We start from the raw sequence: 23604 nt of genomic DNA on the forward strand, positions 1-23604 counted from the left end.
TTAAAAATAAAGAAAAAATCCTATTTCAATCGGAGCAAGAATAAACCACATAGTCACAACTGCGTTTTATATTGTTTGAACTTTTTTATATACTTACTTTATGCGACTATAGTATCCACAAATTTTTTACGCATTAAATCAGTGCAATAAATATAAAATTAAACTCTGTTTTTTTTTGTGCAGAATTCTCTTGCGTACTCTACGCAATACTTAATGGGTTAGTATAGCGATGTAGCCTTGGAGAACCGGTTAGCGATGTCCCAAAATAAATGGGGCGATGTTTCCATCAAATTGACAGTTAACATAGTTGTTTAAGCAAACGAAACAGTTTGTGACGTAGGTGAGAAATTGGCCGGCAAGTTGTCAATACTTTTGCCAGCGACTGTCGCGAACACAATTTTGTTTTTTGTTTTTTGCTTTTTTTTCGTCACATTCACTTAGAACAAGATCATAATGATCTTTGTGAGTTTCGAGTGCAGTGAATGTGCCGCCTCCTCTCCCCTCTAAAGTGTTTGTATTACCCAACTAAACGATCGGCATTTGGCGAGCGTTTTGCGGCGAACCCCGCTGAGTCAGCTGCCAATAAAGTGAACACGGTATGTAGATGGGGTTTTTCAACGCTTCCAGCAATACGTACTTTTGCTATGTACACATACTTTTGTAAATTCATGTGTTGGTATCTATGAATGGAACGTGCTCGGGCTCAAGTTCGGGCATTGTACCATATATTTTATTTTCGTTTTTTGCCTTGCTTTTGTTTTTTCGATTTTGGGTGGGCCAAGGCAAATGTCATTGGATTGTTACACACTATGTGACAATAGTTGAGATTTGCTGTGAACCGGAAATAACGGGAACTACTGTGACTTGAAAGCAGTCGAAAGGGTTTCCAATCAAAACGCATTTTATAGTTGAGACAAAAAAAAACGTTGTTTATTAGCTGATATAATACTTGGGGCTTACATTAGCAACGAGAACAGAAGACATAAGAAATAAATATAAATATTGATGTGAATAGAGCAAGGAATAGAAATAGAAATGCGATATAAATAGTAAATAATATTCGGTGTGTGATGAATTAAATATAATATGCATTATGCAGTAATAATACGATAAATAATGCTATCAAATTCTAAATCAAAGTAAAATTAAAAGTAAAATTACATTAAATCATAGTGAGATAAATAAATAATGAATTCACGGTATTAGCTACTATATGCTATTAGTAAACATTGATTAAATAGTACACATGAATAGTACACATAACAAAAAAAAATGTAAGTATGTTAAGTACAGTTGCGTATACTTAATATACGTATACGATATGAATTCGATGATCTTGCTGTAGATTTTTCTTTCTTTCTTTTTTGGCATTTTCTTGTACACTGTTGCTGTTGCTTGTCAGCTTCTTTAGCTGCTGCTACTGCTGCTGCTGCTGCTGCGGATTATTTAGCATAGGAGTTGCGCCAATCGCGCATATTTCTTCTTAATCACACGCAAGACTTCGAGCGTGTGATTGGCGGCAGCATACCCTGGCCAAATGTGATCGTGATTGTAATCCACCATTGTCGTATGCGATAAATCAAACGACAACTTGAGCAACTTAAAAGCCTCCTCTCCATTGTGCTCAACTTTTTCCTTAATTAAACTGAATGTGTTTTTATCATCCACGGTCATATTCAACGACATCACATCTCTGAGCAATTGATGAAGGACGTACAATGTTCTCGTTATCTTTCCCACCTCTTCATCGAGGGACTTAACATCAGAAGCATCGTATGTATCGTTCACATTGGCCTTGACCTCTTCGATAAGGTCATGCTTCAGCTGCAAATCTTGTAAGCTCAAAAAATGGTTGCTTGCGTTTAAGTTTTCGTAAGAGTGATTCTTCGCCTGCGAGTAAAGAAAAATGTAAAACACATTTTTTCATTAATATTTTTGTTACATTTTCGAATGCATTTCGATTTTAAGCTGCGAATATTGAACTTACGTAAATCGTCAAGAGCTCTTCAATCTCGTTTTTAGTATCATTCGCAAGCTTCGTCACGTTGATCAATTGCTCCGACAACATTCTGCAGTCGATTTTCGTTGGCGCTGGCGTATTCACAGCCGCCCGCAGATGAACGTGATGACGATGTTTCAGTATCAAATGGCGACCGCTCAAACGAATTGGAGACGCGTTTGTATTCGCCGGAAAGCTCGAAGATGCCACTAACAATATCACCGCAAGGACCAAATAATGTGAAGTGACTGCAATGGGAAGAAAATGCTTTGATTAGTAAACGATGTCATTCTGTTTAAATGCTTAAATTCTAAACAAAACTAATTCAATTTAAAATGTAAAATAAATAAAAATGAGAAGAAAAAACTTTGAAATAGTTCACCAAAATATTATGTATGCATCGTGTGAGCCAAAAAAACGTTGATTTCGATTTAAAACAACTAATTTTAAATTTGCTACCAATTCTCAGTTAACACTGCTTAAAGCTAAGCTATCAATTAAATATATATTATATAGAATAATTCAATAGATTCATTTCATTATGCATTCAATACAATAAATAATATTTAAAATAAAATACATATTTTAATTTGCGAAATGTAAGAATGAGTTCGATGAGTAACTGATTCCAATCTTAATTATATTTAATAATAGAAATGTGATTTATTGAAGCACACACAATTATAATTTGGATATTTTTGGCTTGAATCACAGTCAAATGAAATAGCAATTGTCTTGTCTAATTGGATCTTTTGATGCCACTAATTGAGAGCTGGTTGCTGAGCCGAAAAATAACCATACCAACGACCTACATACATATGTACATATATGTATGTATATCTGCTGTTGTCTGTAGTCTGTTGTCTGCTTTACGGCTCTAACCTGATGATGAATTTTTTTTTGTTACTCTTTTCTTTATTTTGTTGTGACGTACACTTGCTCAAATATCAGACAGAGATTAGAAATATCAGAATATCAGAGTAAAGTGTGTGTGTGTGAATCATTCGTTGCGCAAAGTGGATATTCCATTAAAAAATTCGTTTCGATATGGATTTTGGGGTACGATCGCTGAAGTACGTATACGACACGTGGTCCACAAGAACTTACACAATGGACTGTAGATAATTTGTTGCGCGTTAACACGAGTGCAACATGTTGTAGTTGCCGTTGCTGTTGGCGTCTCATGTGCCAGACGCTGATCGGATGTTGTTGAGGCTGTCGCTGACGCTGACACTGAGGCTGAGGTTGCCTCGAGGCGAACACTGGAGTCAGGACTCGAGCGTTTGGATAATTTGTGGTCTTTGCGCGCTTGAATGCGACTATTGTGACGTGCAGTGAAACCACCACGAGCACTTAGCTCAGTTGCTGTTGTTGTTGTCATTCTGGTTATATGCGATATTCTTAGAATTTGATTTGATTTGATTTTTGTTTTTGTTTTAGATACTTTTTTAAATTGTTGTTGTTGTAGTTTGTTTTTTTTTTTTTGCTTTTTGCTTTTGAGTTGTATTTGGTTTTGGTTTGGAAGTAGTATTTTATTTGATTTAACTTTTTATGCACATAAATTTGCTATTTGGTATTTCTAGAGTGAACAGAAAAAAACGTGTGTGTGTTTTGTGATTTGTGTGTTGTGCGTTGAGTGCAGCGGAGAATTGCGACTCCTTAGGCTTGGTGACAAGTTCTGACTGACTGACTGCTGCTGCTGGAAGCGCACAAGTTAACTCTTCAAGATCTGTAACTTATTTATATTTGATGGCGAACCACACAGCATTTTTATGTTAAATAACGGACGCGCGGCTGGCGGCTGGCGCACGCGAGCCCCGAAGCCCGAACGCCAAGCTTCACACACTCACACTCACACTCACACTCACACTCATGCGAAAGCATCTTGAGCAACGTCAAGTGATGACGACAATTGGGTACGACAACCAATCATATGTAAGACCACCACACTTACACGCACATTTGCAAAAGCACGACGGCGACGACGTCGACGACGGCGACGTCGCGAGAGTTTGCCGAGGTGTCGAGATGCCGATGTGCAGACACACACAAGTGCGCACACCCTCGCTTCGAACCGAACGCAAAGTGCACACTCACACACTCACACACACACACATACGCAGAGAACGGAGCAGAGCAGAGCGCAGAGTTTGAGCGAAATACACACACACAGAGAGAGGGAGAGGGAAAGACAGAGAGAGAGAGAGAGAGAGAAAGAAAGTAAGTAAGCTAGAGCTGGAGACTCGACGTCTGACGTCGATTCGATTCGATTTATCGTGGCTGCTGCCAGCCACGCGCTTGGGGAAAATTTTTTGCTGTTATTGTTTTTTTCTGCCTCTGCTTCTGCTTCTGCTTCACACACACACACACACACACACACACACATTGATTGGGATTCGCAGCATGCGAGTGGCGAATGTGTCGCCTTAGCTTTGGCTTTATCTCTTCGTTTTATTTTCACTGCTGAGTCAACAACAACAACAACAGCAACAAGAAAGCCAAACACACGCTCCAAGCAATATTTGTTGCTGTTTTTTTGTTTTTTTTTTTTTTGTTTGTTTGTTTTCTTCCTGTCTTAGGAAGGTTGTCTTAATTTATGCGCTTGCTGCATGCCCCAAAACGGATGTGCTATTGCACATTGCACTTTGGCTAACTTACGCGGCATGTTTACATACAACGTACACAATGATTGTCCACGTTGCTGTGTTGCATGCCGCTTGCCGCTTGCCGCATGCCGTATGCCACACTTCCGCACTTCCGTTTCAAATTCCTTTGCCTTCGTCTCTTCTCCTGCGATGCATTCTTAATTTATGAATTTGTTGTACAGTTTTTTATTTCGACGCATTTTTCATTTATGCATTTGTTGTAAAGTTTTCTCCTTATTTATTAATTTATGAATTTGTTGTATAGTTTTCTCCTTATTAATTTATGACTTATTTATGAATCGCTTGAATTGTTATAAAATATTTTGTCACACATTTGTCGATCACACACATTATTTCATCATCATCTAGGGACAATTAATTGGGCTTATTTCGATAGAAAACCAATCAATCTTATCAATATGATGCAATTTTGTCATCGAACAACGCACACACTTTTATTTGATATTCTGCAGTATTATTTGCATTTTGCATTTTGTTTTTGTTTCTTGCTTCTGCTGTTGAATTATAATAATTCTGCTGTTGCTGCTGCTGCTGCTTTGGCATTTCCGACTCGCGACGTTGCAATACAACCAAGGAACTGAACTGAAGGCCCCAACTCAGTAAGCAACATAACAGACAATGGTCAAATGCCGCCTTATACAATTAAATGGAAAGACGAAAACGCACAGAGGAATCGAAGAGCACAAAAAGTACAGAAAGTGCGTATATAAGAGACACTTGGCCAATTGCATTTGCCACTTTCATTCAATTCTTATGCTCTCTCTTCGATCGTTTAACTGATTTTTCTCTTACGCACATTGCAACTTCATCAACATAATTCGTTTACATAAAATCACTCATACGCCCCATGTGATTTTATGTATTCTTAACTGCAAACAAAATTCCCAAAGATTTCTCTTCTCTTAATTCTATTGCTATTTATATTTCAATTAATTTTCAATTTTAAATTCATTTTCTAAATTACGAATTCGAAGCAAAGTAAAAAAAAAAATGCATATAAAATTCCATAATCGTATTTACATTTAACAAAGATTTGCACAGAAATAATTAAGATAATCAATCCTGTCATAACTTATCCAAATTTTAAGCACAACATTAAAAATATGTTTTTATGCCATTCATAAATGCTAAATTATTAAAATTAGTTGATCTCGCTGTACTCTAGAATTATATTCTAAATAATATGCTAAATAAATATTTTTTAAATATTCATAGCCATTTTTGTTTTATATATTTTAAATTATTAAGAATAATATATCAATTGTATTTTAATTACTTAAAATTAAGCATGACTGAGAAAAAATGTTGAGCTACAATTTTTGCAATATTCCTTTAATTTTCAACTAACATTTTGAATTAATAAAAAACATATTCTCTAAATTGATATTCATTTTGAATTATTCAAAAAGCATATCACATATTTTTGAAGTATAAATTGAGTTACAATTTTTGTACTTCTTTCTTTCTTTGATTGTGAACGTAACTTGCATTACTCAAAATTGGAAATGATGATGATCGAATCGCGCGTACTTTCCGAACATTTCGATGTATTCTTTGTCTTTCTTGTTTTCTATTCCTAACATCCGCCAGTGCAATAACAACGAAAAGCAGATATAATTTGATAAGTACATAAATATCAGTTGATTCGTGGAAAATGTGCCTATAGCTGACCCGCAGCTGCGTGTAATTATACAAGCATATTTTTCGCCCTTTTTCCTTTTTAGGCAGAACGAACGAACGTATGAGAGAAAAAAATAAACAATTGGCATGACAACGCATAAAAGTGTTGTTTGCTAATTCCAGCACATGAGGTGCGAAATGACATCGATATTAATGTAGCTTAGTTAAAGCTATGTACACTAATCTGAACGCAAGTGCGAGTGCGAGTATGAATATATGTTGCTACAATATATTCGCATTGTTGCTGTTATTTCTGTGTGTATTGATTGAATGACACAAATGCGGCTTAAGGGCGGCACTTGACTTTGCGTCTTGCTTTATTTAGAAATGACCAACACAACAGATTGCGTATCATAGTGACGTATTGAGTTGACTTTACTCAACTGGACTTGACTTGTGACTCCACAACGACCGACGACGCTGTTTCCTCGACGAAGTGAATGAATTGCATCAAGCATTCTAAATTTGTATTATGAATGGATTCAATTCATTCAAATTCTATTACTACTAACTTGCGTAGGGGAAACTCTTCTTATTACGCTACTGTTTGCCATGATTAATCATACGCATTTGCTAATCTACGCTAGTTGCAGTAAAACGTCATGAATTACTTTACTTTAAACTACATTTCCTTAATGCTGGACCATATTTTTATTAGTTTTAATAAAGAGTCATTCTGGCTAAAGGAGAATTCATTCTTTTAGAATCTGTTTGTATGCTTTGTATTAATTTTGTATTTTTCATTAATCTATCGAAAATGTTGCTACGCATAATGAATGAATTATTTTCTTAAGTTATCTTAACTTGATTCGATTTGCTCGCCGTTTCCTCGACTAAGTGAATGAATTGCATCCAGCATTCTAAATTTGTAATATGAATGGATTCATTTGATTCAAAGCCAATTACTCTTACTTACATATTGTGAATCATGTCGATGGGGTCCGGGATTAATCTTACGCATTACTATTCTACGGCGGATATAGTAAAAGGTGTTTAGTTACTTACTCTTATCCTCATCCTCTTAAATATTGACATATAACGCAAATATTTTATCTCGCACAATCAGATATTTATTTTAATTGCATCAGCTGCCTGCCTGCCATAAAGCAGAGCGAAATTGTCTAACAATTCTCTATCATCCGCAAACTGAGTGTCTTTTTTTTCTTATGTACTCATCGTAAGTTCGCCACACAAACACATTTACAAGTGACAACTTACAAATGGAATTTATGCATCCGGCATGGAGCATAAAGCAAGAAGCACCTCGAGATCTGAATGTAAAGAAACTACAGACTCAACATTTGTGATTAAAACTTATAAATAACCCCATTTAAACGGGTTAATTTATTGTTTTATTTGATATTATCTAAAATAAGATAGTTAACCAAAGCACAATCTTTTATATGAAAATAGAACAGATGCATTTATATTGAATATCAGAAGAGATTCAAAACTTAATAGGGAATGAAAAGTGTATACATTATATTCAATTCTTAAAATACACAAAATTAATGCACTGCTAGAGTATCAAAATATAGGCTATATTCAGTATATTGATACAGTACATTATTCATTTTTACTAACAGCAAAACCATTCGGCAAAAATACAAAAATATATCAAAGGCTATATCTGGTGTATTGATATAGTAATATATATTGAAAATATACCATACTATACATACCAGATTGTTAGCTAAACAAATAAAACCCGATTGCAAAAGTTACTTCTACAAAACAAAAGTATTTCTTAAATAACTTCCACAATTTTTGTCTGATCGCATACAAATTTTCAGGAATCTGTAATATTGTATTTATTCTTGCAAACTCGTCTCGTGTGTTGACGCTGATCAAGAATATGTATAGGTGCCTCTTTCTGTCCGTACATACACTTCCTAAAGGCAGAACCTTCTAATACCCTTCTAACCTATACAAAGCGGATATAAAAATGAATTTAATTAGACCAGGAAATCGGTGGAAAACAATGGTTGTTCCATAATGATGATTTCAAGAGTTAGACAGCATAAACAATTGAATGATACATTTTCATACTGAGTCAATAGCTAATAATAAAATTAGCTTTGTATTACATTGTTTCATGACGTTTGCGAATGCTCTCAATGTTGATAATTCACATTGCTATGTAAATACATATCCAAGTATCCAAAGGTCCAAATATGTATATAAGAAGTGTTTTCAATGGCTGACTAAACCATCAGTAATCAGCAATGCTCCACATTACTATATCGGAATAATATTCCATTTCCTTAGGCAAGCTGTGTATAAACAAGCTAGAATAAACTAATGATGACCAGGGATGCAATTGTGAGGAAATTAATATTGTACTTTAGGAATTCTTGCTATATTTCAATAATAAATTACTTCATCTGTAAAAAATATGTTAGGTAAAATATATATTAAATATGTTTTTTATATTTAATATAGATTTTTTCTTTTTTGTAATGCCAAAATGTTTTTTACAGATTATTTTTATTAATTTCTGAAAGATACCAAAAATTCATGTTTATATTATATTATATAATAAATTATATTATTTAATTTTTTTATTATTTTATTATATTATTTTCATGTTTATATGAAAACTTAATATCTTTACTGCTAAATCATATTATATTTTAATAAAAAGTAATTCGAATGTGATTCTGGTTTATGATCTTGTTTAACGACATTTCAATTGTTGTTTTTTGGTTTCGAACTACTTTGAAGCCTTGATAATAATGTTGCTTTAATTCCATCTCTATGTATGTTGTTTTTATTTTTACAGAAGCCAAGTTTGGCAAATCATTTGCTAAAAATAAACTAATCTCAGTCGAACCAATTCAACTATAGCCGAAGCCAAGTTGAAGAATAGAGGAAGGATAGTGGAAAAACCAATTACTCAGATGGTTTATGCAAAAAACTTCTTGTAAGTAAAAAAAAAAACCCCTAAACATCATTAATTATGCTTGAAAATGTCTGAAATATTTAAACGCGACTCCGATGGAGTATATGGGTATAATAACTTTGTGCGTGTGTGAAAGAAGTTATCACAACAACTTTGATCCCATAAAGTATCTTGGTACCTGTTTGTTCTTCTGTCCGTAAGAGATATACCAATCTATCAGAGAGATAGATCTACAACTTTTTGAAAACAGCCGCGTTCGAGTTTATTATTTGAAAATTAAAATAAAAGATCGCAAATGTAATTCAAAAGCTAGAACCCTTTGGCACGCACAATAATTAATGCAATCCTTATAGCTTTCGAAAATTTGTTGATTAAAAAATATTTCTTTACAGTAAAAACCGGCTGCAGCTGTCGAAAATTATCGAGTATTGGTCTCTATGTTTATATTACCACAATTTAGTATTTGGTTCATTTTAAAAAGGGTAGCTGGTATCTCAAAGTCGAGCACACTCGACTATAGTTTTCTTACTTATTTTTATAAATAAATATAAATTACTAATTAATAAAAAAAACCCAATGCAACTTACAAATCACCATTTTGGAAATAAAACCAATAAAACTTCCTATTCCCCCACTTACAAAATGCGATAAGAACTTAATAATAAATTGCTATGAACTATTTGATTTCCGCTTGATGGTGGAATGTTGTTTATTGGTGGAAAAGTTGAAAGCCCTGTTTACTAAGCACTGCAAAGAGATTTGTGTACTTTCGTAGGCGGATAAAGATGATTGGCAAATGACGACGCTTCACAAATCTAGGAAGAGAGTTTGGATTCTGTTTGCCGTTGCAGTTGTCATGAAATGCTTAGTTGAGTTTTAGCAAGCAGACATTAAGTCGGTGGCTAATAAGATAGACTGGACCGGACATGAGTGAACAGGTGTTCCGACTACATCACCTTCCCAAAAATCGTGTGAAAATACCCCAAAAACAAAGTTCAGATTAATGAGGTGTCTCTCTCTCGCTCTCTTTCTGTCTCTGTTGTGATCTCCGTTACTCATTTATGCCTCTCGCACACGTCATCGTTAACTGACCACAGACAAGCTACGAAGTCAATGCCTACTGTCTGGCAGCAAGCCAAAAAAAAAACAAAAAAATAGCGGACGATTCCATAGGGTAAATCACCGAGTGCGCTATTGTTTGCTTTTGTATTTAGTTGAAAACACCCTAGACAATAAGCCACTGATGTGCGGCATGCCAAGCTAAATAAATGTATATGTACTTAAATTCGAGGCACGACAAGATGGCTCAATAAATGCGTTATTCGGGTAACCATCATCGAATGGTTTCTGTTAGATTAGGTAATTACAGAAGAACTTGCATAGTCCGATTTGTGTGCGGTGAATGCAAATTGCATGCAATGAGTATGTGATGGGTATCATTATTGGCGAGATGACTTCCTCAAGACAATTCGATTTTGTTGAAATTGTCGTCATTAGCGCGTTTTAATATATCATCATCGTCATCATAACTAACTGGCACACTCAGTTATTTGTCTTGATCATTAGCCATGGCCCATGGGGCATGGGAAGTACTACAATTTTGCGATGTACTCTCTTATATGTATGTATATGACGTTGCCAAAAACCAGTTAAAAATCAATTTAGCAATCAGTCAGTTGGCAATTGAAGAAAAAAAAAACCGATAGTGAGAAAAGCAAAGTGTCGAGCCCATCTATTGGCTATTGAGTGTTGGGATGAAGGCAGCTTTTATTTTTGGAACTTGCGCTCTTTCACTGTGTGTGAATTCGCCATTCGGCATTCGCGGCTATTCGTTGCTATTTGCACGCCACTTATTTGCTCGACATATATGTATGTATGTAGATTATGAACGGTTGCTGTTGCGGGGAACCCGAATTTGTTTATGCTGCAAACAATGATGATTGGTGACAACAAATCTTTTGACGTTTAACAGAATTTAACGCTAGTTTTTCACCTATTATTTTCGCTATGACACATACGAAATTACTTGTAACTTATTACTAACTTACAACTTATTCATAGTTACCATATTATGTATACGCCACATAAAACCTTAGACTTGAACTTACCTTAAATGAATTCGCAGAGCTTCTGATGGTTTCGCAAGAAGAGCTGAAATTAAAAGATGGCAAAATAATGTAATTAGTTTAAGAAATATAAGTAATAGAAAGCAAAACTAAAGCAACAATATCAATATTAAATAAGTAAGAAAGCCCTCTATAGATTTTGAATAAAAAGCAAAACAGTTCGGTATTAATTTTAAAACATATCAAATTAATGTACCGCAAAAACTAAGGCTATACTTTGTATATTGATTTAGTACCAAATTAATTTACTGTAAAAATACTAGAAAATATACCACGCTATGGTATATACGGTATGCATATATTGTACTACATTCAAAATATTTCATAACCAAAGCAACTAAGACCCATCTCCATACAAAAGTATTTCTTCAATACCTTCTACAATTTTCATTTCCAGGAATTGAAGAGACTATAGTTATTATTGTATGTACAGATATTTGGCATTTATTATTAAATTTGAAAAATTTTAAGCAAACTTGATCTGCGTGCACACATTAAAAATGATATTCCTATCTCTTACACATAGTTTCAGAGTTCTATGTATGTGTTCATACAAGTACAGGCGGACAGTCAGTCAAACGGAAAGACGGGTATGGCTATATCATCTCGTCTGTTGACACTGATCAAGAATATATATACTTTATAGGATCGGAGATGCCTTCTTCTGCCTGTTACATGCATTTCCTGAAAGGACAAAGCTACTCTTTGGGTAGATTTTTTTTTTTTTTTTTTGCAAAAACTGAATAGCCTAATGGCTTGTAAAAATGTTGTCCGAAAGGCATTGGCTGGTATTATTTAAAGAGTAAAGCTATGCGATTTAATGTACACTTTCCAAAAAAAGTATGGAAGAATCTAAAAACTAAAGAAATATTCATTCATTAAAGTCTAGTCACCCACCTCAGAATATATTGTTTGCATCTATGCAACTATGTAGACTAAATATTAATCCAATAAAAATCGTTTCGAAAAAGACCAAAATAATCATTTGACTTCTATACATATTTATTTTTCAATACACTCATTCTATTCCACTAATTTAATATTATTTAAGTTATTCATTGCGATTACTCGTTTTGTTAATATCTCACATAAAATATTTTTGAACTCATTTTAAAATCGAGTTGATACATTTTGCCGTTATCTCCGTATTTGCATTATGAACTTGTTTAGAATACGTTTCAATCGTTAGTTTAAACGCTTTTAATTTGACAACATTTTTGGTTCCGTGAATTTAAAAGTTTTTAAATTGTTGCCGTAGACACGTTGTCTCCATGCATTCGAAAAGTCTTTGCCATGTCTAATTAAATATAATAGTTATAAAGTATTTAAGATTTGTTTTAAATAAATGCATAATTTTTAATTATTACACACTAGTAGTTAGTATGTAATTGATAAAAATGATCGAAATGCAAAATATTTACTTGCAATTTAATAACTAGTATTATAATTATTGAAGAATTTTAATCTTAATGTTGCCAAAATTTAACAATACAACAGACCGGCTGATAGACAATTAAAATGAAAAAATTAAAGCACAAAAAAGATAGCATTTTCATAAAATAGAAACTTCTATAAAGTATTCAATAGCTCTTCAAAAAATACATTTGCATTCGTTTGAAAACTGCTGTGTTGCATCATTGTTGCATGCGCTCATTTCCTTGAAGTTAATTCTTGTTAAATTTTTTGTTGCATACTTTCAGGCATGCAGTGTAAATTAGCGTACCACAAGTTCTGGTTGAAGTCTGAGCTAAAATACTGGTATTTGTTTGTGTCAGCACTGACCATTCACAACCCTCCAACAGATATTCTAAAATTATTCACTAATAAACATTTATGTGAAGATAGCAATACAGTGAAAACTCTCTTAAGCGAACACATATCACCGAGAAATAGAGTAATAGAGCATTCTCTGATTAAGCGATGGCAATGATTTGCAATTAACCCAAAGCAAAGGTCATTAAAAATTAGGCTTTAAAAGACGTATTCACTGTATTCCCTATATTCACTGTACTCATCAGTCTTATTTGTCATTTCAATAATGAATGCCGATAGATCACATATTCAAAACGATTACAGCTGATTGTATAGTATTATTGTGAGTTCGCTTTGATGCTTATTCGCGCGCGATTTTCGTTAATAATTATGTGTTCGGTTGTGTGTTTTATTTTTCCCACTAGACTCTCAACTTAGTTCATTTGCCATCGCGTGTTTAGGGTCTAGTGCCGTTAAGAATGTGAGAAAAAGCTCAGCAAGAAGCCAAAGCAAAAAATTTAAAGCTTTCGTGAGTAACAACGAAAAAATTAATTTTAGACTTGCAGGTGGAATTCAACTAGAAGATACCCTAGACATTAAATAATTCCGAAAATTTATTAATAAATATCTTTATAATGAATATGTATCAATATAGATATAGATAGATATATTCTCCAAGTCTGACATAATATATATATATATATAATTCAAAGTATATTCAATTGTATATACCCAAGCATTGCACTTTGAGTCGCCTTGGTTACTTCGTATACTCTATTAGTTGAGAATGTTGATTTCCAGAAATTTTCTGTCTGCATAAGTTTACCCTTTACTAAGTCGTATATCGAGAAGTTTGCTTAAGAATTAATATAATCTGAACGCATTTCTGAGAATCTTATCGTTGACTACGTTGTAAACTATCCGTATTTGTTCGCTGCTTTTACATTTGAATTTATTTGTGGATTCAAAGATGTAATTTATACATGTATTTAAGATACCATCAGAATTGTTAGAAATTATTTAAATTACAAATTTGAAAATATAAAAAAGGTCAATATTTTTAAAAACAACAATATATAAAAATAAAATAAGAATTGATTTGTATCTTGGCAATTCGAATATTCTCCCATTCGATTGATTTCTAATCGGCTAACGTTTTTTGGAATGTTTGTCGAAAATTCTACAATACCAGCATCGTATTCTTTCGTCTTTGCAATATGCGTGTAGCTTTCGCTCACAGCGAGAGCCGGTCGGTTTCTCACCCCTTTTTTTTTTTTGTGCCAGCTGTTCCAATACACTTGTTGAGAGATCGAGCAAAGCACACACTTATGTACACATTCAATAACCACTGATAAAATGTAATTCCCGTTTGCAAACAACGCGGACTTTATTCTAAGTCTTTTGCTTTAGCACTCAGAATAACACCAAAAATAATAATGGAGATATGAAATTATATGATGAATAATTAATCAGGTTAGCGCGACTCTCGAAATAATACAACCGTCAATGTGAAGCGATGGGAACGAACTGAAGCGTACCAGACCAGCGATGCCCTGAGGAAGTATCATGTAGAAGTTCAACACAAATACGATTGTTTACTGAAAGCTGAGACTAAAGCAGATTCTTTGAGTTATTATCGATCGAGCACGCACCAAAGCATCCTTCAATAATTCTGGGAATTTTCTGTCGTACTTCGCATATTGTTGAATTAATCTATAATTTGTTTGTGGTACATACATGCATACATATGTACAAATTACATGTACACTGACGGTAGTCTGGTACGCCAGTGTAAAAGGTTCTTGTCCATGCGAAAAGCTTCAGGTGGGTCCGTGATGAATTCAACTTTGCTAGCCGAGTTTCAATCCATACATGAAACAGCGACAAAGGTATTTTCACGAAGAACAACACCATTGTCGTAATTCCATAAGCGGGTGCAAGAACCCAAAGTCGAACGATTGATTTCGAATTTTCAACAACGGAAGCAGCATGCGTCGCGTATCGATGCTGTATCATTTTCTAAGGACACATATTGAAAGGATCGCAGAGAAAAAAGTAATTTCGCCGTCAACAGCATTGTTGAAATCCCATAAGAGAGTGCAAGAGCCCAGAGTCGAACAACTCATTTCGAATTTCGAGCAAACGAAGCAAAACACATTGAGTATCGATGCTGTCAAATTTCCAGTCACAATTTCAAAGGATCGCAGGAAACATCGGGCGATCAAAAACTTGTACTAATCCTGATGGGTATCTAAGGGAAATTTTCAAGTATCCCATATCGAAATATCTTATGGTACAAAAACACGAAGTTAGGACCTTTTTAATCGATTCCCACTAATAAAAGAATGAAGCAACAAAGTGTACACATAACTATTTATTTGGAATATATGTATGTATGTATATATTTATGGGTATATGTATGTATATGTGTATATATATGTGTAGCTGTCAACGCGAAAGAATCAGTTGCTTACACTACATCATCCATATGTATGTTTGTCAGTTTGGCACATATACATACACACGTACATATGCATATGTAAGTTGTATCTTCTTTTTGTAATTTTGTTGTAAGCATATACATACATCGTTTAGGGTCTTTGGGACTTGACATACATATCTGTAATAGCATTTATATGTATAGGTCTCTGTGTAAACATTCTATATTTGTAGGGATGTATATATGTTATAATTATTTTCATCATTTTTTCATCATATTTATATTTTTGTCTTGTATATATGTATATATATATATATATAGAAATACAAATAAATAGTTGTAGCTATATATATATATTTTTTTGGTTTTTAATATTTTTCTTGGTTTTTGTTTGTTTTTTTTTTTTTTTTTTAGCTGGTTTAATCCATTATGTGTCATCAAATGATTGTTACATTCAGTTTCAATTGAATTTGTTTGTTTTGTTTGTTTAAACGAAACGTAATTCTTGATTTTGTTTGCAGTTGTTGTTTCGTTATTACATATATCCCATCTCTTTGAAATTAACTCATTTACATTTGCAACTTTATTAGGTATTATATAGTATTATCATCATCATCATTATCATTACCATCTCTTCAATTATCTGCCTTATTTCATCGCTACGCATACTTATGCTTAGAATCGTCTTTAATTTTTGTTTTTCGTCTTCGATATTTGTTTAACTTTATTTACATAGTATTTGGTGTAAAGGTATCGAAAGTATTTATATTCATTTCATTTCATTTTATTCATTCTTTTGCCTATATACGAGTAGAGTACTTGAGTATATACAAACTTTAGCCTTTAGCTCAGCTTGCCCTTTTTTCATTTCATTTCGCCTTGCTTTGATTATTGACTAAGTTATGCGTAGTTTTGCCCACTTTTCCCCCGGGTGCCAACACCTAACCAAAAAAAAAAAAAAAATGTACATAATAAAAATACAATAGAACTAGAGTAACATTTTCTTTCTTCTTTTTTGCTTATCAATTTACATACTTGACATTATTTTTACTAGGTTTGCATTTACATTTTTGTGTTACCTTTCTTTCTTCTTGGCTCTAGTTTTATATGCATTTCATTTTACAATTTTCTTTTTGTTTTATTTTTCATCCTCCATTGTTGCTTTAAATTAATGATTTCATTTCAAACGATTTCCAATTCGCTTTACATGAAATTTTACTGTGAATTTCGATACATTTCGTTTCGTTTCGTTTCGTTACGATTCGTGTGAATTCGCATCAGTTCCTCTTCGAATTATTGCTTTTACAATGCCATCATGCCATCATCATTATCAATAAATACAAATTACACATACACATGTAGAATGCCATTTCTTGAGCACGAAGAAGAACAATATAGTATGTAAATGATACGCTTGATACGGTAAAGTAATGGTCACTAGAGAAATCGATAGTATAGTATATGTTATAGTTATGTTTTGTATTTTGTAATGTTATTTTGTAGTACTCTCTCACAACACGTCGAAGGGTATACGGATATAATAATATAAGTAGGTTTCTTTTTTGTGTCTTCTGCATCTCAAGGATTTCCTTACGAGTCTTGAGTTAACGCTACTAAAGTATTTAAATGTCGGTGGTAACCGCTTGCTTTATGTAGTCTTAGCCTTAATACTATTTATTCGATAGAAACAAAAGCACATTTAGATGACAATAGCAGTAGCAACAGTAAACAGCATAAATACGGAAGAAACATTCGCATTTCTTTGTCGAGGGGACAGAATAAGAAAGTGTTGAAGGAAGCAAGGAAGCAATTGTTGGCATAATACTTTAATTCTCAATTGTTTGCATTACCCCGATTAGAATATTATCGTTTGCATTTGCTGTGTGTATATAAACATTGTTGCCTTGCCTTCAAGTTTTCGATGCAAATAAATGTTGTAGGTGGGCAACTTGGGAAGAAGTAAATCTTTACTTTCTTTTTGTTTTTGGTTTTTTTTTTGGTTTCTTTTCATTCATTATTATTTAGTTGTTAATATGTAGAATATAAACTACTATCAAAAATAGAACAAAGAGAATTTCGCATATTTTTGTATTGATTTATGTTTTTTTCTTTTTGTATATGGTTTTCACTTTTTGTACACATTTATTGTGAGTACAAAAATGTTTGTTTTTTTTTTTGGTAGTTGCGTAAGTTGTTAAGAGAACAACGACAACAACGACAACGACAACAACGACACATCAACACATCAACATTGACAACAACAATGACAACAACAGTTGCAACAAACACGAGCAAAAAATGGACACGTATAAAACTAGAACAACATTTAATCACTAGAAAATATTTATGTATTATATGTAGGACCAATAACGGTCGCATTGACGTGTAAATAGTTGAAATACCATTCATTCACATATACATAAATATATATATATATATATATATACATATATAAATTCATTATGTATATATTTGTTTGTTTGTTGTTTTTATAATATAATTCTTATTGATACATTTAGCATTAAACGTGAAAGTTAACCTTGGGTTACCGTATTGATTTTAAGTAGTATTTGTTTGAAACACACATGGAAATCTACATACGTTTATTGGGCACATTGAAAGACTCACACATAGAACATGTTACGTGTGTATGTGTGTGTGTGTGTGTGTGTATTTGTTGTGGTAGACTTGAAGCAAGTATTTCTCGTTTTTATCTTTTGTGTAATTGTAGCATCAAGCAAATGAATTTAGAGCGAGATAAAGAATTGCGAATTGACATTGCTAAATCCAATATCTGTATGTGTATGTGTATGTTTGTGTGTGTGTGTGTTGCGTACTCGTATAAGTACTTATGATTGAAAATACACTTCATTGATTGCAATATTGACTGATTTTGTTGTGTGTTTGTTTCCTCCTCATTTTGTATTCTTCTTCACCGAGTGGAAATTTTGTAAATTTCCCTTAAATTGATTTCGCACTTGCCACTTGACTGTCACATAATACAATTAAGAAACTTTTTTGTTGTGCAATTTACTTTCATTTTTATACATTCAACATACACAAGTACATATAAATTTTAACATACATATGAGTGTATATATATATGTATATATAACGTACTATATATTTTGTATATTTCGAAGACCGTCAAGTATGTATTGTTATGTATTATTATTATGTATTATCATATTATTATGTTTATTATCAGGCATTAGGTAGATTTAGTAATTTCAATTGTTGTTGTTCTTCTTGTTGTAAGCTCAAATTGCACACAGTTACAGTTACAGTTAGAGATAGAATTACAGTTAGAGTGAAGTACACGCAAATTACAATTATCGTTGCATCGACACAACTTCTCTTTAGCACAACAAAAAACACCTCCGGCCACGATTACAACTATGTTATGTATCTATCTCAAGTACTTGTTTGATTGCTCTTGGCACACATTTATGTAGATGACGATTATGTATTATTTCTTGTATTTGTATTTGTATTTGGTTTTCGTTTTGGTTTTGGCTTAACATACATACACATTATTATGGAACCTTAACACCGTCTCTCAGCTTGTCTGCTTTACGCTTTGCAATATTCTGAGTAAAACAAAAAAACAAAAAAACGTTAATCAACTTTTCCTTCTCTTTATGTATACATATATACTTTTTTCTTACATATGTTCAATTCATCAATATTTCATATGTATCTGTTTGCAATGATATGATCAACGCGTCATCATTTTATACATTCTTTTGGATCGGAAGCACAAATTGTTTCTCCCTTTTCACTTTCTGATTGCGTACGAAAAAAAAAAATCAACCCGATATCAACTGCTATATACATTGTGTGAAATAGTTATATTTGACTCGTGTTCTTCTAAAAAAATAGTTTGGCTATTTTCCACTTTTGTATAATTATCATTTTTGGTATTTGGTATTTGGCTTTGATTGGTATGATGCGTAAAAATGCAAATATTTATATGTAAATATATATTAGTCTCTCTATTATATATATATTTGTATATGTATATATGTATGTGTTAGTGTGTCAATAGGTCACTGCATGAAGGTAATATGTCATTCGGCTTTGCTTTCATCGCTTCGCCACTTTTTCCCTGCCCTTTTTTAACATTACAAAACTCACCCACAACGTTGCATTTACTACAAAAAAAAAACTGCAGAACTGAAAAAAATGAAAAACAGAAAACTCTTATCGTTATCGACTCTCTCTACCTCTTTTTCTATTTCTTTTTCTCTTTCTCTCTCGAATGCCATCGTCAATATTTATCGCTTTCATTACAAGTTTTCCGCAGTAGCTTCCACTTTTAGTATCCTACATCTTGTTTATGCACAGTTTTTTGTTGCTTTGCCTTTCGCTCTGCCGCCGCGACTATTGGTGAAGTTGATTGTGGAAGTTGTGGAGATACAAGTACTTAGCATGCTGCAAAGAGAAACCACAGAAATAATTAGTTCTATCTGCAGTACACAAGTTCTTCAGCAACAATTGTGCATTGCACTTATCGATTTGAAAAATTGATTAACATTTTCCTTTGCTTTTCGCTTCCGAGAAGTTTATATACTGAATAAATTAAAAACGATGCAAAGAAGTAACTGAAAACTAATTAAAGCTTGTGAATTCTGTCAAAACAAAACATATTTGCTCTATTTTACTTCTTAGATGACATACAACAGTACGTATACGTAATTTATCAATAATGCGTAATTCAGATGTATTTAATTCTAGCGTTTATTTGGTCTCATTTTCTTTTTATCTTTAATAATCGGCAACTATTTAGTACATTTGTATATTTAATCAATTATGTATTTATCAAAAAAAGTAAGTGATTAAATAAAAATAAAGATGCGCAAAAAAGAAATAAATAATGTTCTCGACTATGAAATCAATTCTTCGAGTTTATTTTAAAAATGAGTTTTATTGCTGCAATAAGACTTAGCAATTTGCTGCATACTTTTATTAGATTATAGATTTTTACATACAACAGTGCGTATACGTAATTTAACAAAAATAAGCAGCACTTCAACTAAGATTTATTACGATATAATTTGAATTGAGTTTGTAAACTAGAACTATTCAATTATGTATTAAAATAAGTACAAATATATATAAAAAAAAAAAAGTAAGTGATTAATTATATATGCAGATGCGCGATGAGAAATAAATTAATCAAAGCGTTAAAATGATGTTCTCGACTGATTAAGTCAATTGAATTTTCAACTTTATTATAAATATGAGTTCAATAAGTGTTGTAGAATCATTTGGTATTTAAACACATAAATATTGAATATAAGTAAATTGACGGAAATGAAAGAGAGCATACTAAAAACAGCTCGATTGTCTATTTGAAATATAAAAATATTTTTAATACAATTATTGTAGAATCATGTGACAGATTTCTTTAAAAATAATCTTCAATAATATAAAAATAGGAACATAATTAAATAAATGAGCTCCAAAAATGTACAATGTAGATTGTTGGATCAACTTTTTGCTAAAATATTATTAGTCTGTCATGCATGAATACTGTAAAGTAAATTTATACAATTTGTTTATATAAATAATAAAGAGGAAACTATTTATATAGGTATAAAAATTATATAATTAGCATTACACGGAAGTTAGTCGCTGCAACTTAATTATTTTAAATAATTCTGTGAATCATCTGAAGTTTTACCATTAACATAAACAACATAAATACCAAAATAAGTAAGTAATTAAATAACCTACTACGAATTAAATTAAGAGACGGACTCGATTGTTGATTCAACTCATTATTGAATCATCTGACACCTTTCAAATTAACATTATTTTTATATACACATATATGTATGTATATATGCAAGTTATTTAATAAATATTGAGTTAACTTAGAAATGAGAGATTGACTGGACTGTTCTATTAACTTCTTGTTGTCTATTGAGGTTTGATAAGATTGTTATGAATAAGCTATATATTAACAGAAAATAAACTGCAAGCAATTTAAATTACAAACTCACCAGTTGATCATCGATTTGGCAATTTTGCCTCCGCCAGTTGTGGTGTTTTTTTTTGTTTTTTTTTTTTTTTTTCATTTCTTTTGTTTTCATTTTCTGCGGTCCTCGCTGTGCGTTTACTTGGGCCGCGCCTTGTCCGTCACCTATTTGACAAAGAGATCCTTGAGCGTGGCGCACAGCGAAGCATCGCAAGTGTCCTTCGAGTCATCCTCATCGCCCTTGCTAAACCAGTTGAGCGTGGAGCGCATAGCGCGTCCAGCCTGCGACTGAGCCGCGCTGGCAGCCGACTGACGACTGCGCGCACGTCCAGCGGAGCTGCCGCCAGCCGAGCTGCCACTTGCCCCGCCGGAATCCTTGGGTATGGCACCCTTGGCACCGCTGCCACCCGCGGCACCCGAACGCAGGCCCGTCGATGTGGAGGCGCCAGCGGATGCGGAGGAGCTGCTGCCACCGGCCATGCTGGCATTGGAGCTCTTGCGGAGGAAACCCTCGATGGCTGTGCCCAAAATGGTGGCATCCACAATGTTCGCCTTGGTGGTGTCCGCCCAGCTCTTCTTCTGCTTGCTGCGCGGCTTCAACTTCGGTTTGCCCGAGTCGCCGCCAAGCGGATCCTTCTTCTGCAGCCGCTCGAGCATGTCCTTCGACAGCGCCATGGCGCTGCTCTTGCTGCGCACACTCTTCTTCCGTGCCACCGGTGTCTGCGGCGTCTGCCGCTTGCCCCCAAACCAACCCGAAATGGCCGCCGAGCTGTTGTCCTGCGCCTCGCTGACCAGCTGCTTGGCATTGTTCAAAATGGAGACGTCAAAGCTATTCGAACGCGTCGAACGTCCGGCATTCGGATCGAGCAGTAGATTCGACGACTGTCCGCTGCCACTCGGTGTGGGCGTGGCACTCGTGGTGCGTCCGCGTGCCGCCTGTTGGAATGTGTTGCTCAAGAACGGGCTGCTCGCACTGTTGCCGGTGGCTGCCGATGAACTGGACGAGCCATCCGGATCAGGGCGATGTGTGTCCGTAGCCGACGAAGAGTTGCCTGTGAGTGAGCTAAAGATGCCAGCAATATCGCTGCGACTGCCGAGCAACCCGAGACCGCTGCCCGATTTCTTGCGACGTGTCGAGGCCCGTGCCGATGGCGGCTGCGGCGAGATGCTTGGCGCATTCGGATGCGGATGTTCGGAGGCGCGACGAAATGCACTCACGCCTCCACCGCCGCCGCTGCCAATGCCAACGCCAACGCTGCCGGGCTGCGGACACTCGGAGTAACGGCGATTGGTGTAACGTCTGCCTGGAGCTCCGGTTCCGGCTTCGTCCACGGTCTGCACTTCGCACACCTTCTCGTTGCTCGACGTCCAGAGCTTCAAACGCGCCTTGCGTGACTGCAAGTAGATATCGTCCATGATGTCCAGCTGCAGATTGTGTATGCTGCCAATCGGGTCCGTTGACGGCGGTCCTGTGTTGCTCTCCCGACGTGAATTCAACACGCGACTGCTCCTGCAAAGATCCAATTTGGATTTGGCATTCAAACGAACTCTTATTTACCAAAATGAGTTAAGCAAATGAATTAACCTTAAATAGATTACTAAGTATTCATCAATAAAGAAATATTCATTTAAGGTTTCAGCTGTATGCGATGCTAGTACAGAGAATATAGAAAAAAATTGTTTTTATTTTATTTCTCAAATGGCAATATTGTGCGTGAAAGCTACTTAAAAAGCTTGTAGGAGCTCATCAATAGAAGGGATATTAACTTAGACTGATCAAATAGGCTATATATTTGAAAATCCAATTCTCTAGATGTTCCCTAAACTGTTTGCATTTTTTGGTGTAACTGTAAGCCTAGGAAAATATGTTGTTAATTTTTAATGTAAGCTAATTCTATATTCAATCATCATAAAAAACGTTATTAAACTAAACAATATAATAAAGAGTCAATTAAATTCTTTAGCTATATTATAGATAAGAATTTAATATTTAGCAGTAATATATTTTTAATACCGAATATAGTATTCGATATATTTAAGTAGTCATTGTTTATTA

General features: G+C 34.1%; 1 protein-coding gene across 4 annotated transcripts in view; it reads right to left on the reverse strand.

Annotated features, from left to right (window-relative positions):
- Positions 1-913: 913 nt before the first annotated feature.
- The window catches only part of LOC117577610 (mucin-19), a 73141-nt gene continuing 50450 nt past the window's right edge, over positions 914-23604 (reverse strand). For 2 of the 4 annotated variants that reach the window (XM_034262459.2, XM_034262458.2), the window contains 4 exons: positions 21574-23058; positions 19792-19999; positions 11356-11398; positions 2133-2247 (listed from right to left, as the gene is read on the reverse strand). In XM_034262459.2, coding sequence (XP_034118350.1) covers positions 21714-23058 — 1345 coding nt within the window. In that variant the 3' untranslated portion in view covers positions 2133-2247; positions 11356-11398; positions 19792-19999; positions 21574-21713. Of the gene's footprint in view, positions 1891-1987; positions 2248-3106; positions 3697-11355; positions 11399-19791; positions 20000-21573; positions 23059-23604 lie in introns of those variants that run through there. The other 2 variants (XM_034262985.2, XM_052004399.1) reach the window with 2 other exon arrangements.

This window comes from Drosophila albomicans, chromosome X (assembly GCF_009650485.2).
Source record: "Drosophila albomicans strain 15112-1751.03 chromosome X, ASM965048v2, whole genome shotgun sequence".
Lineage (NCBI taxonomy): Eukaryota > Metazoa > Arthropoda > Insecta > Diptera > Drosophilidae > Drosophila > Drosophila albomicans.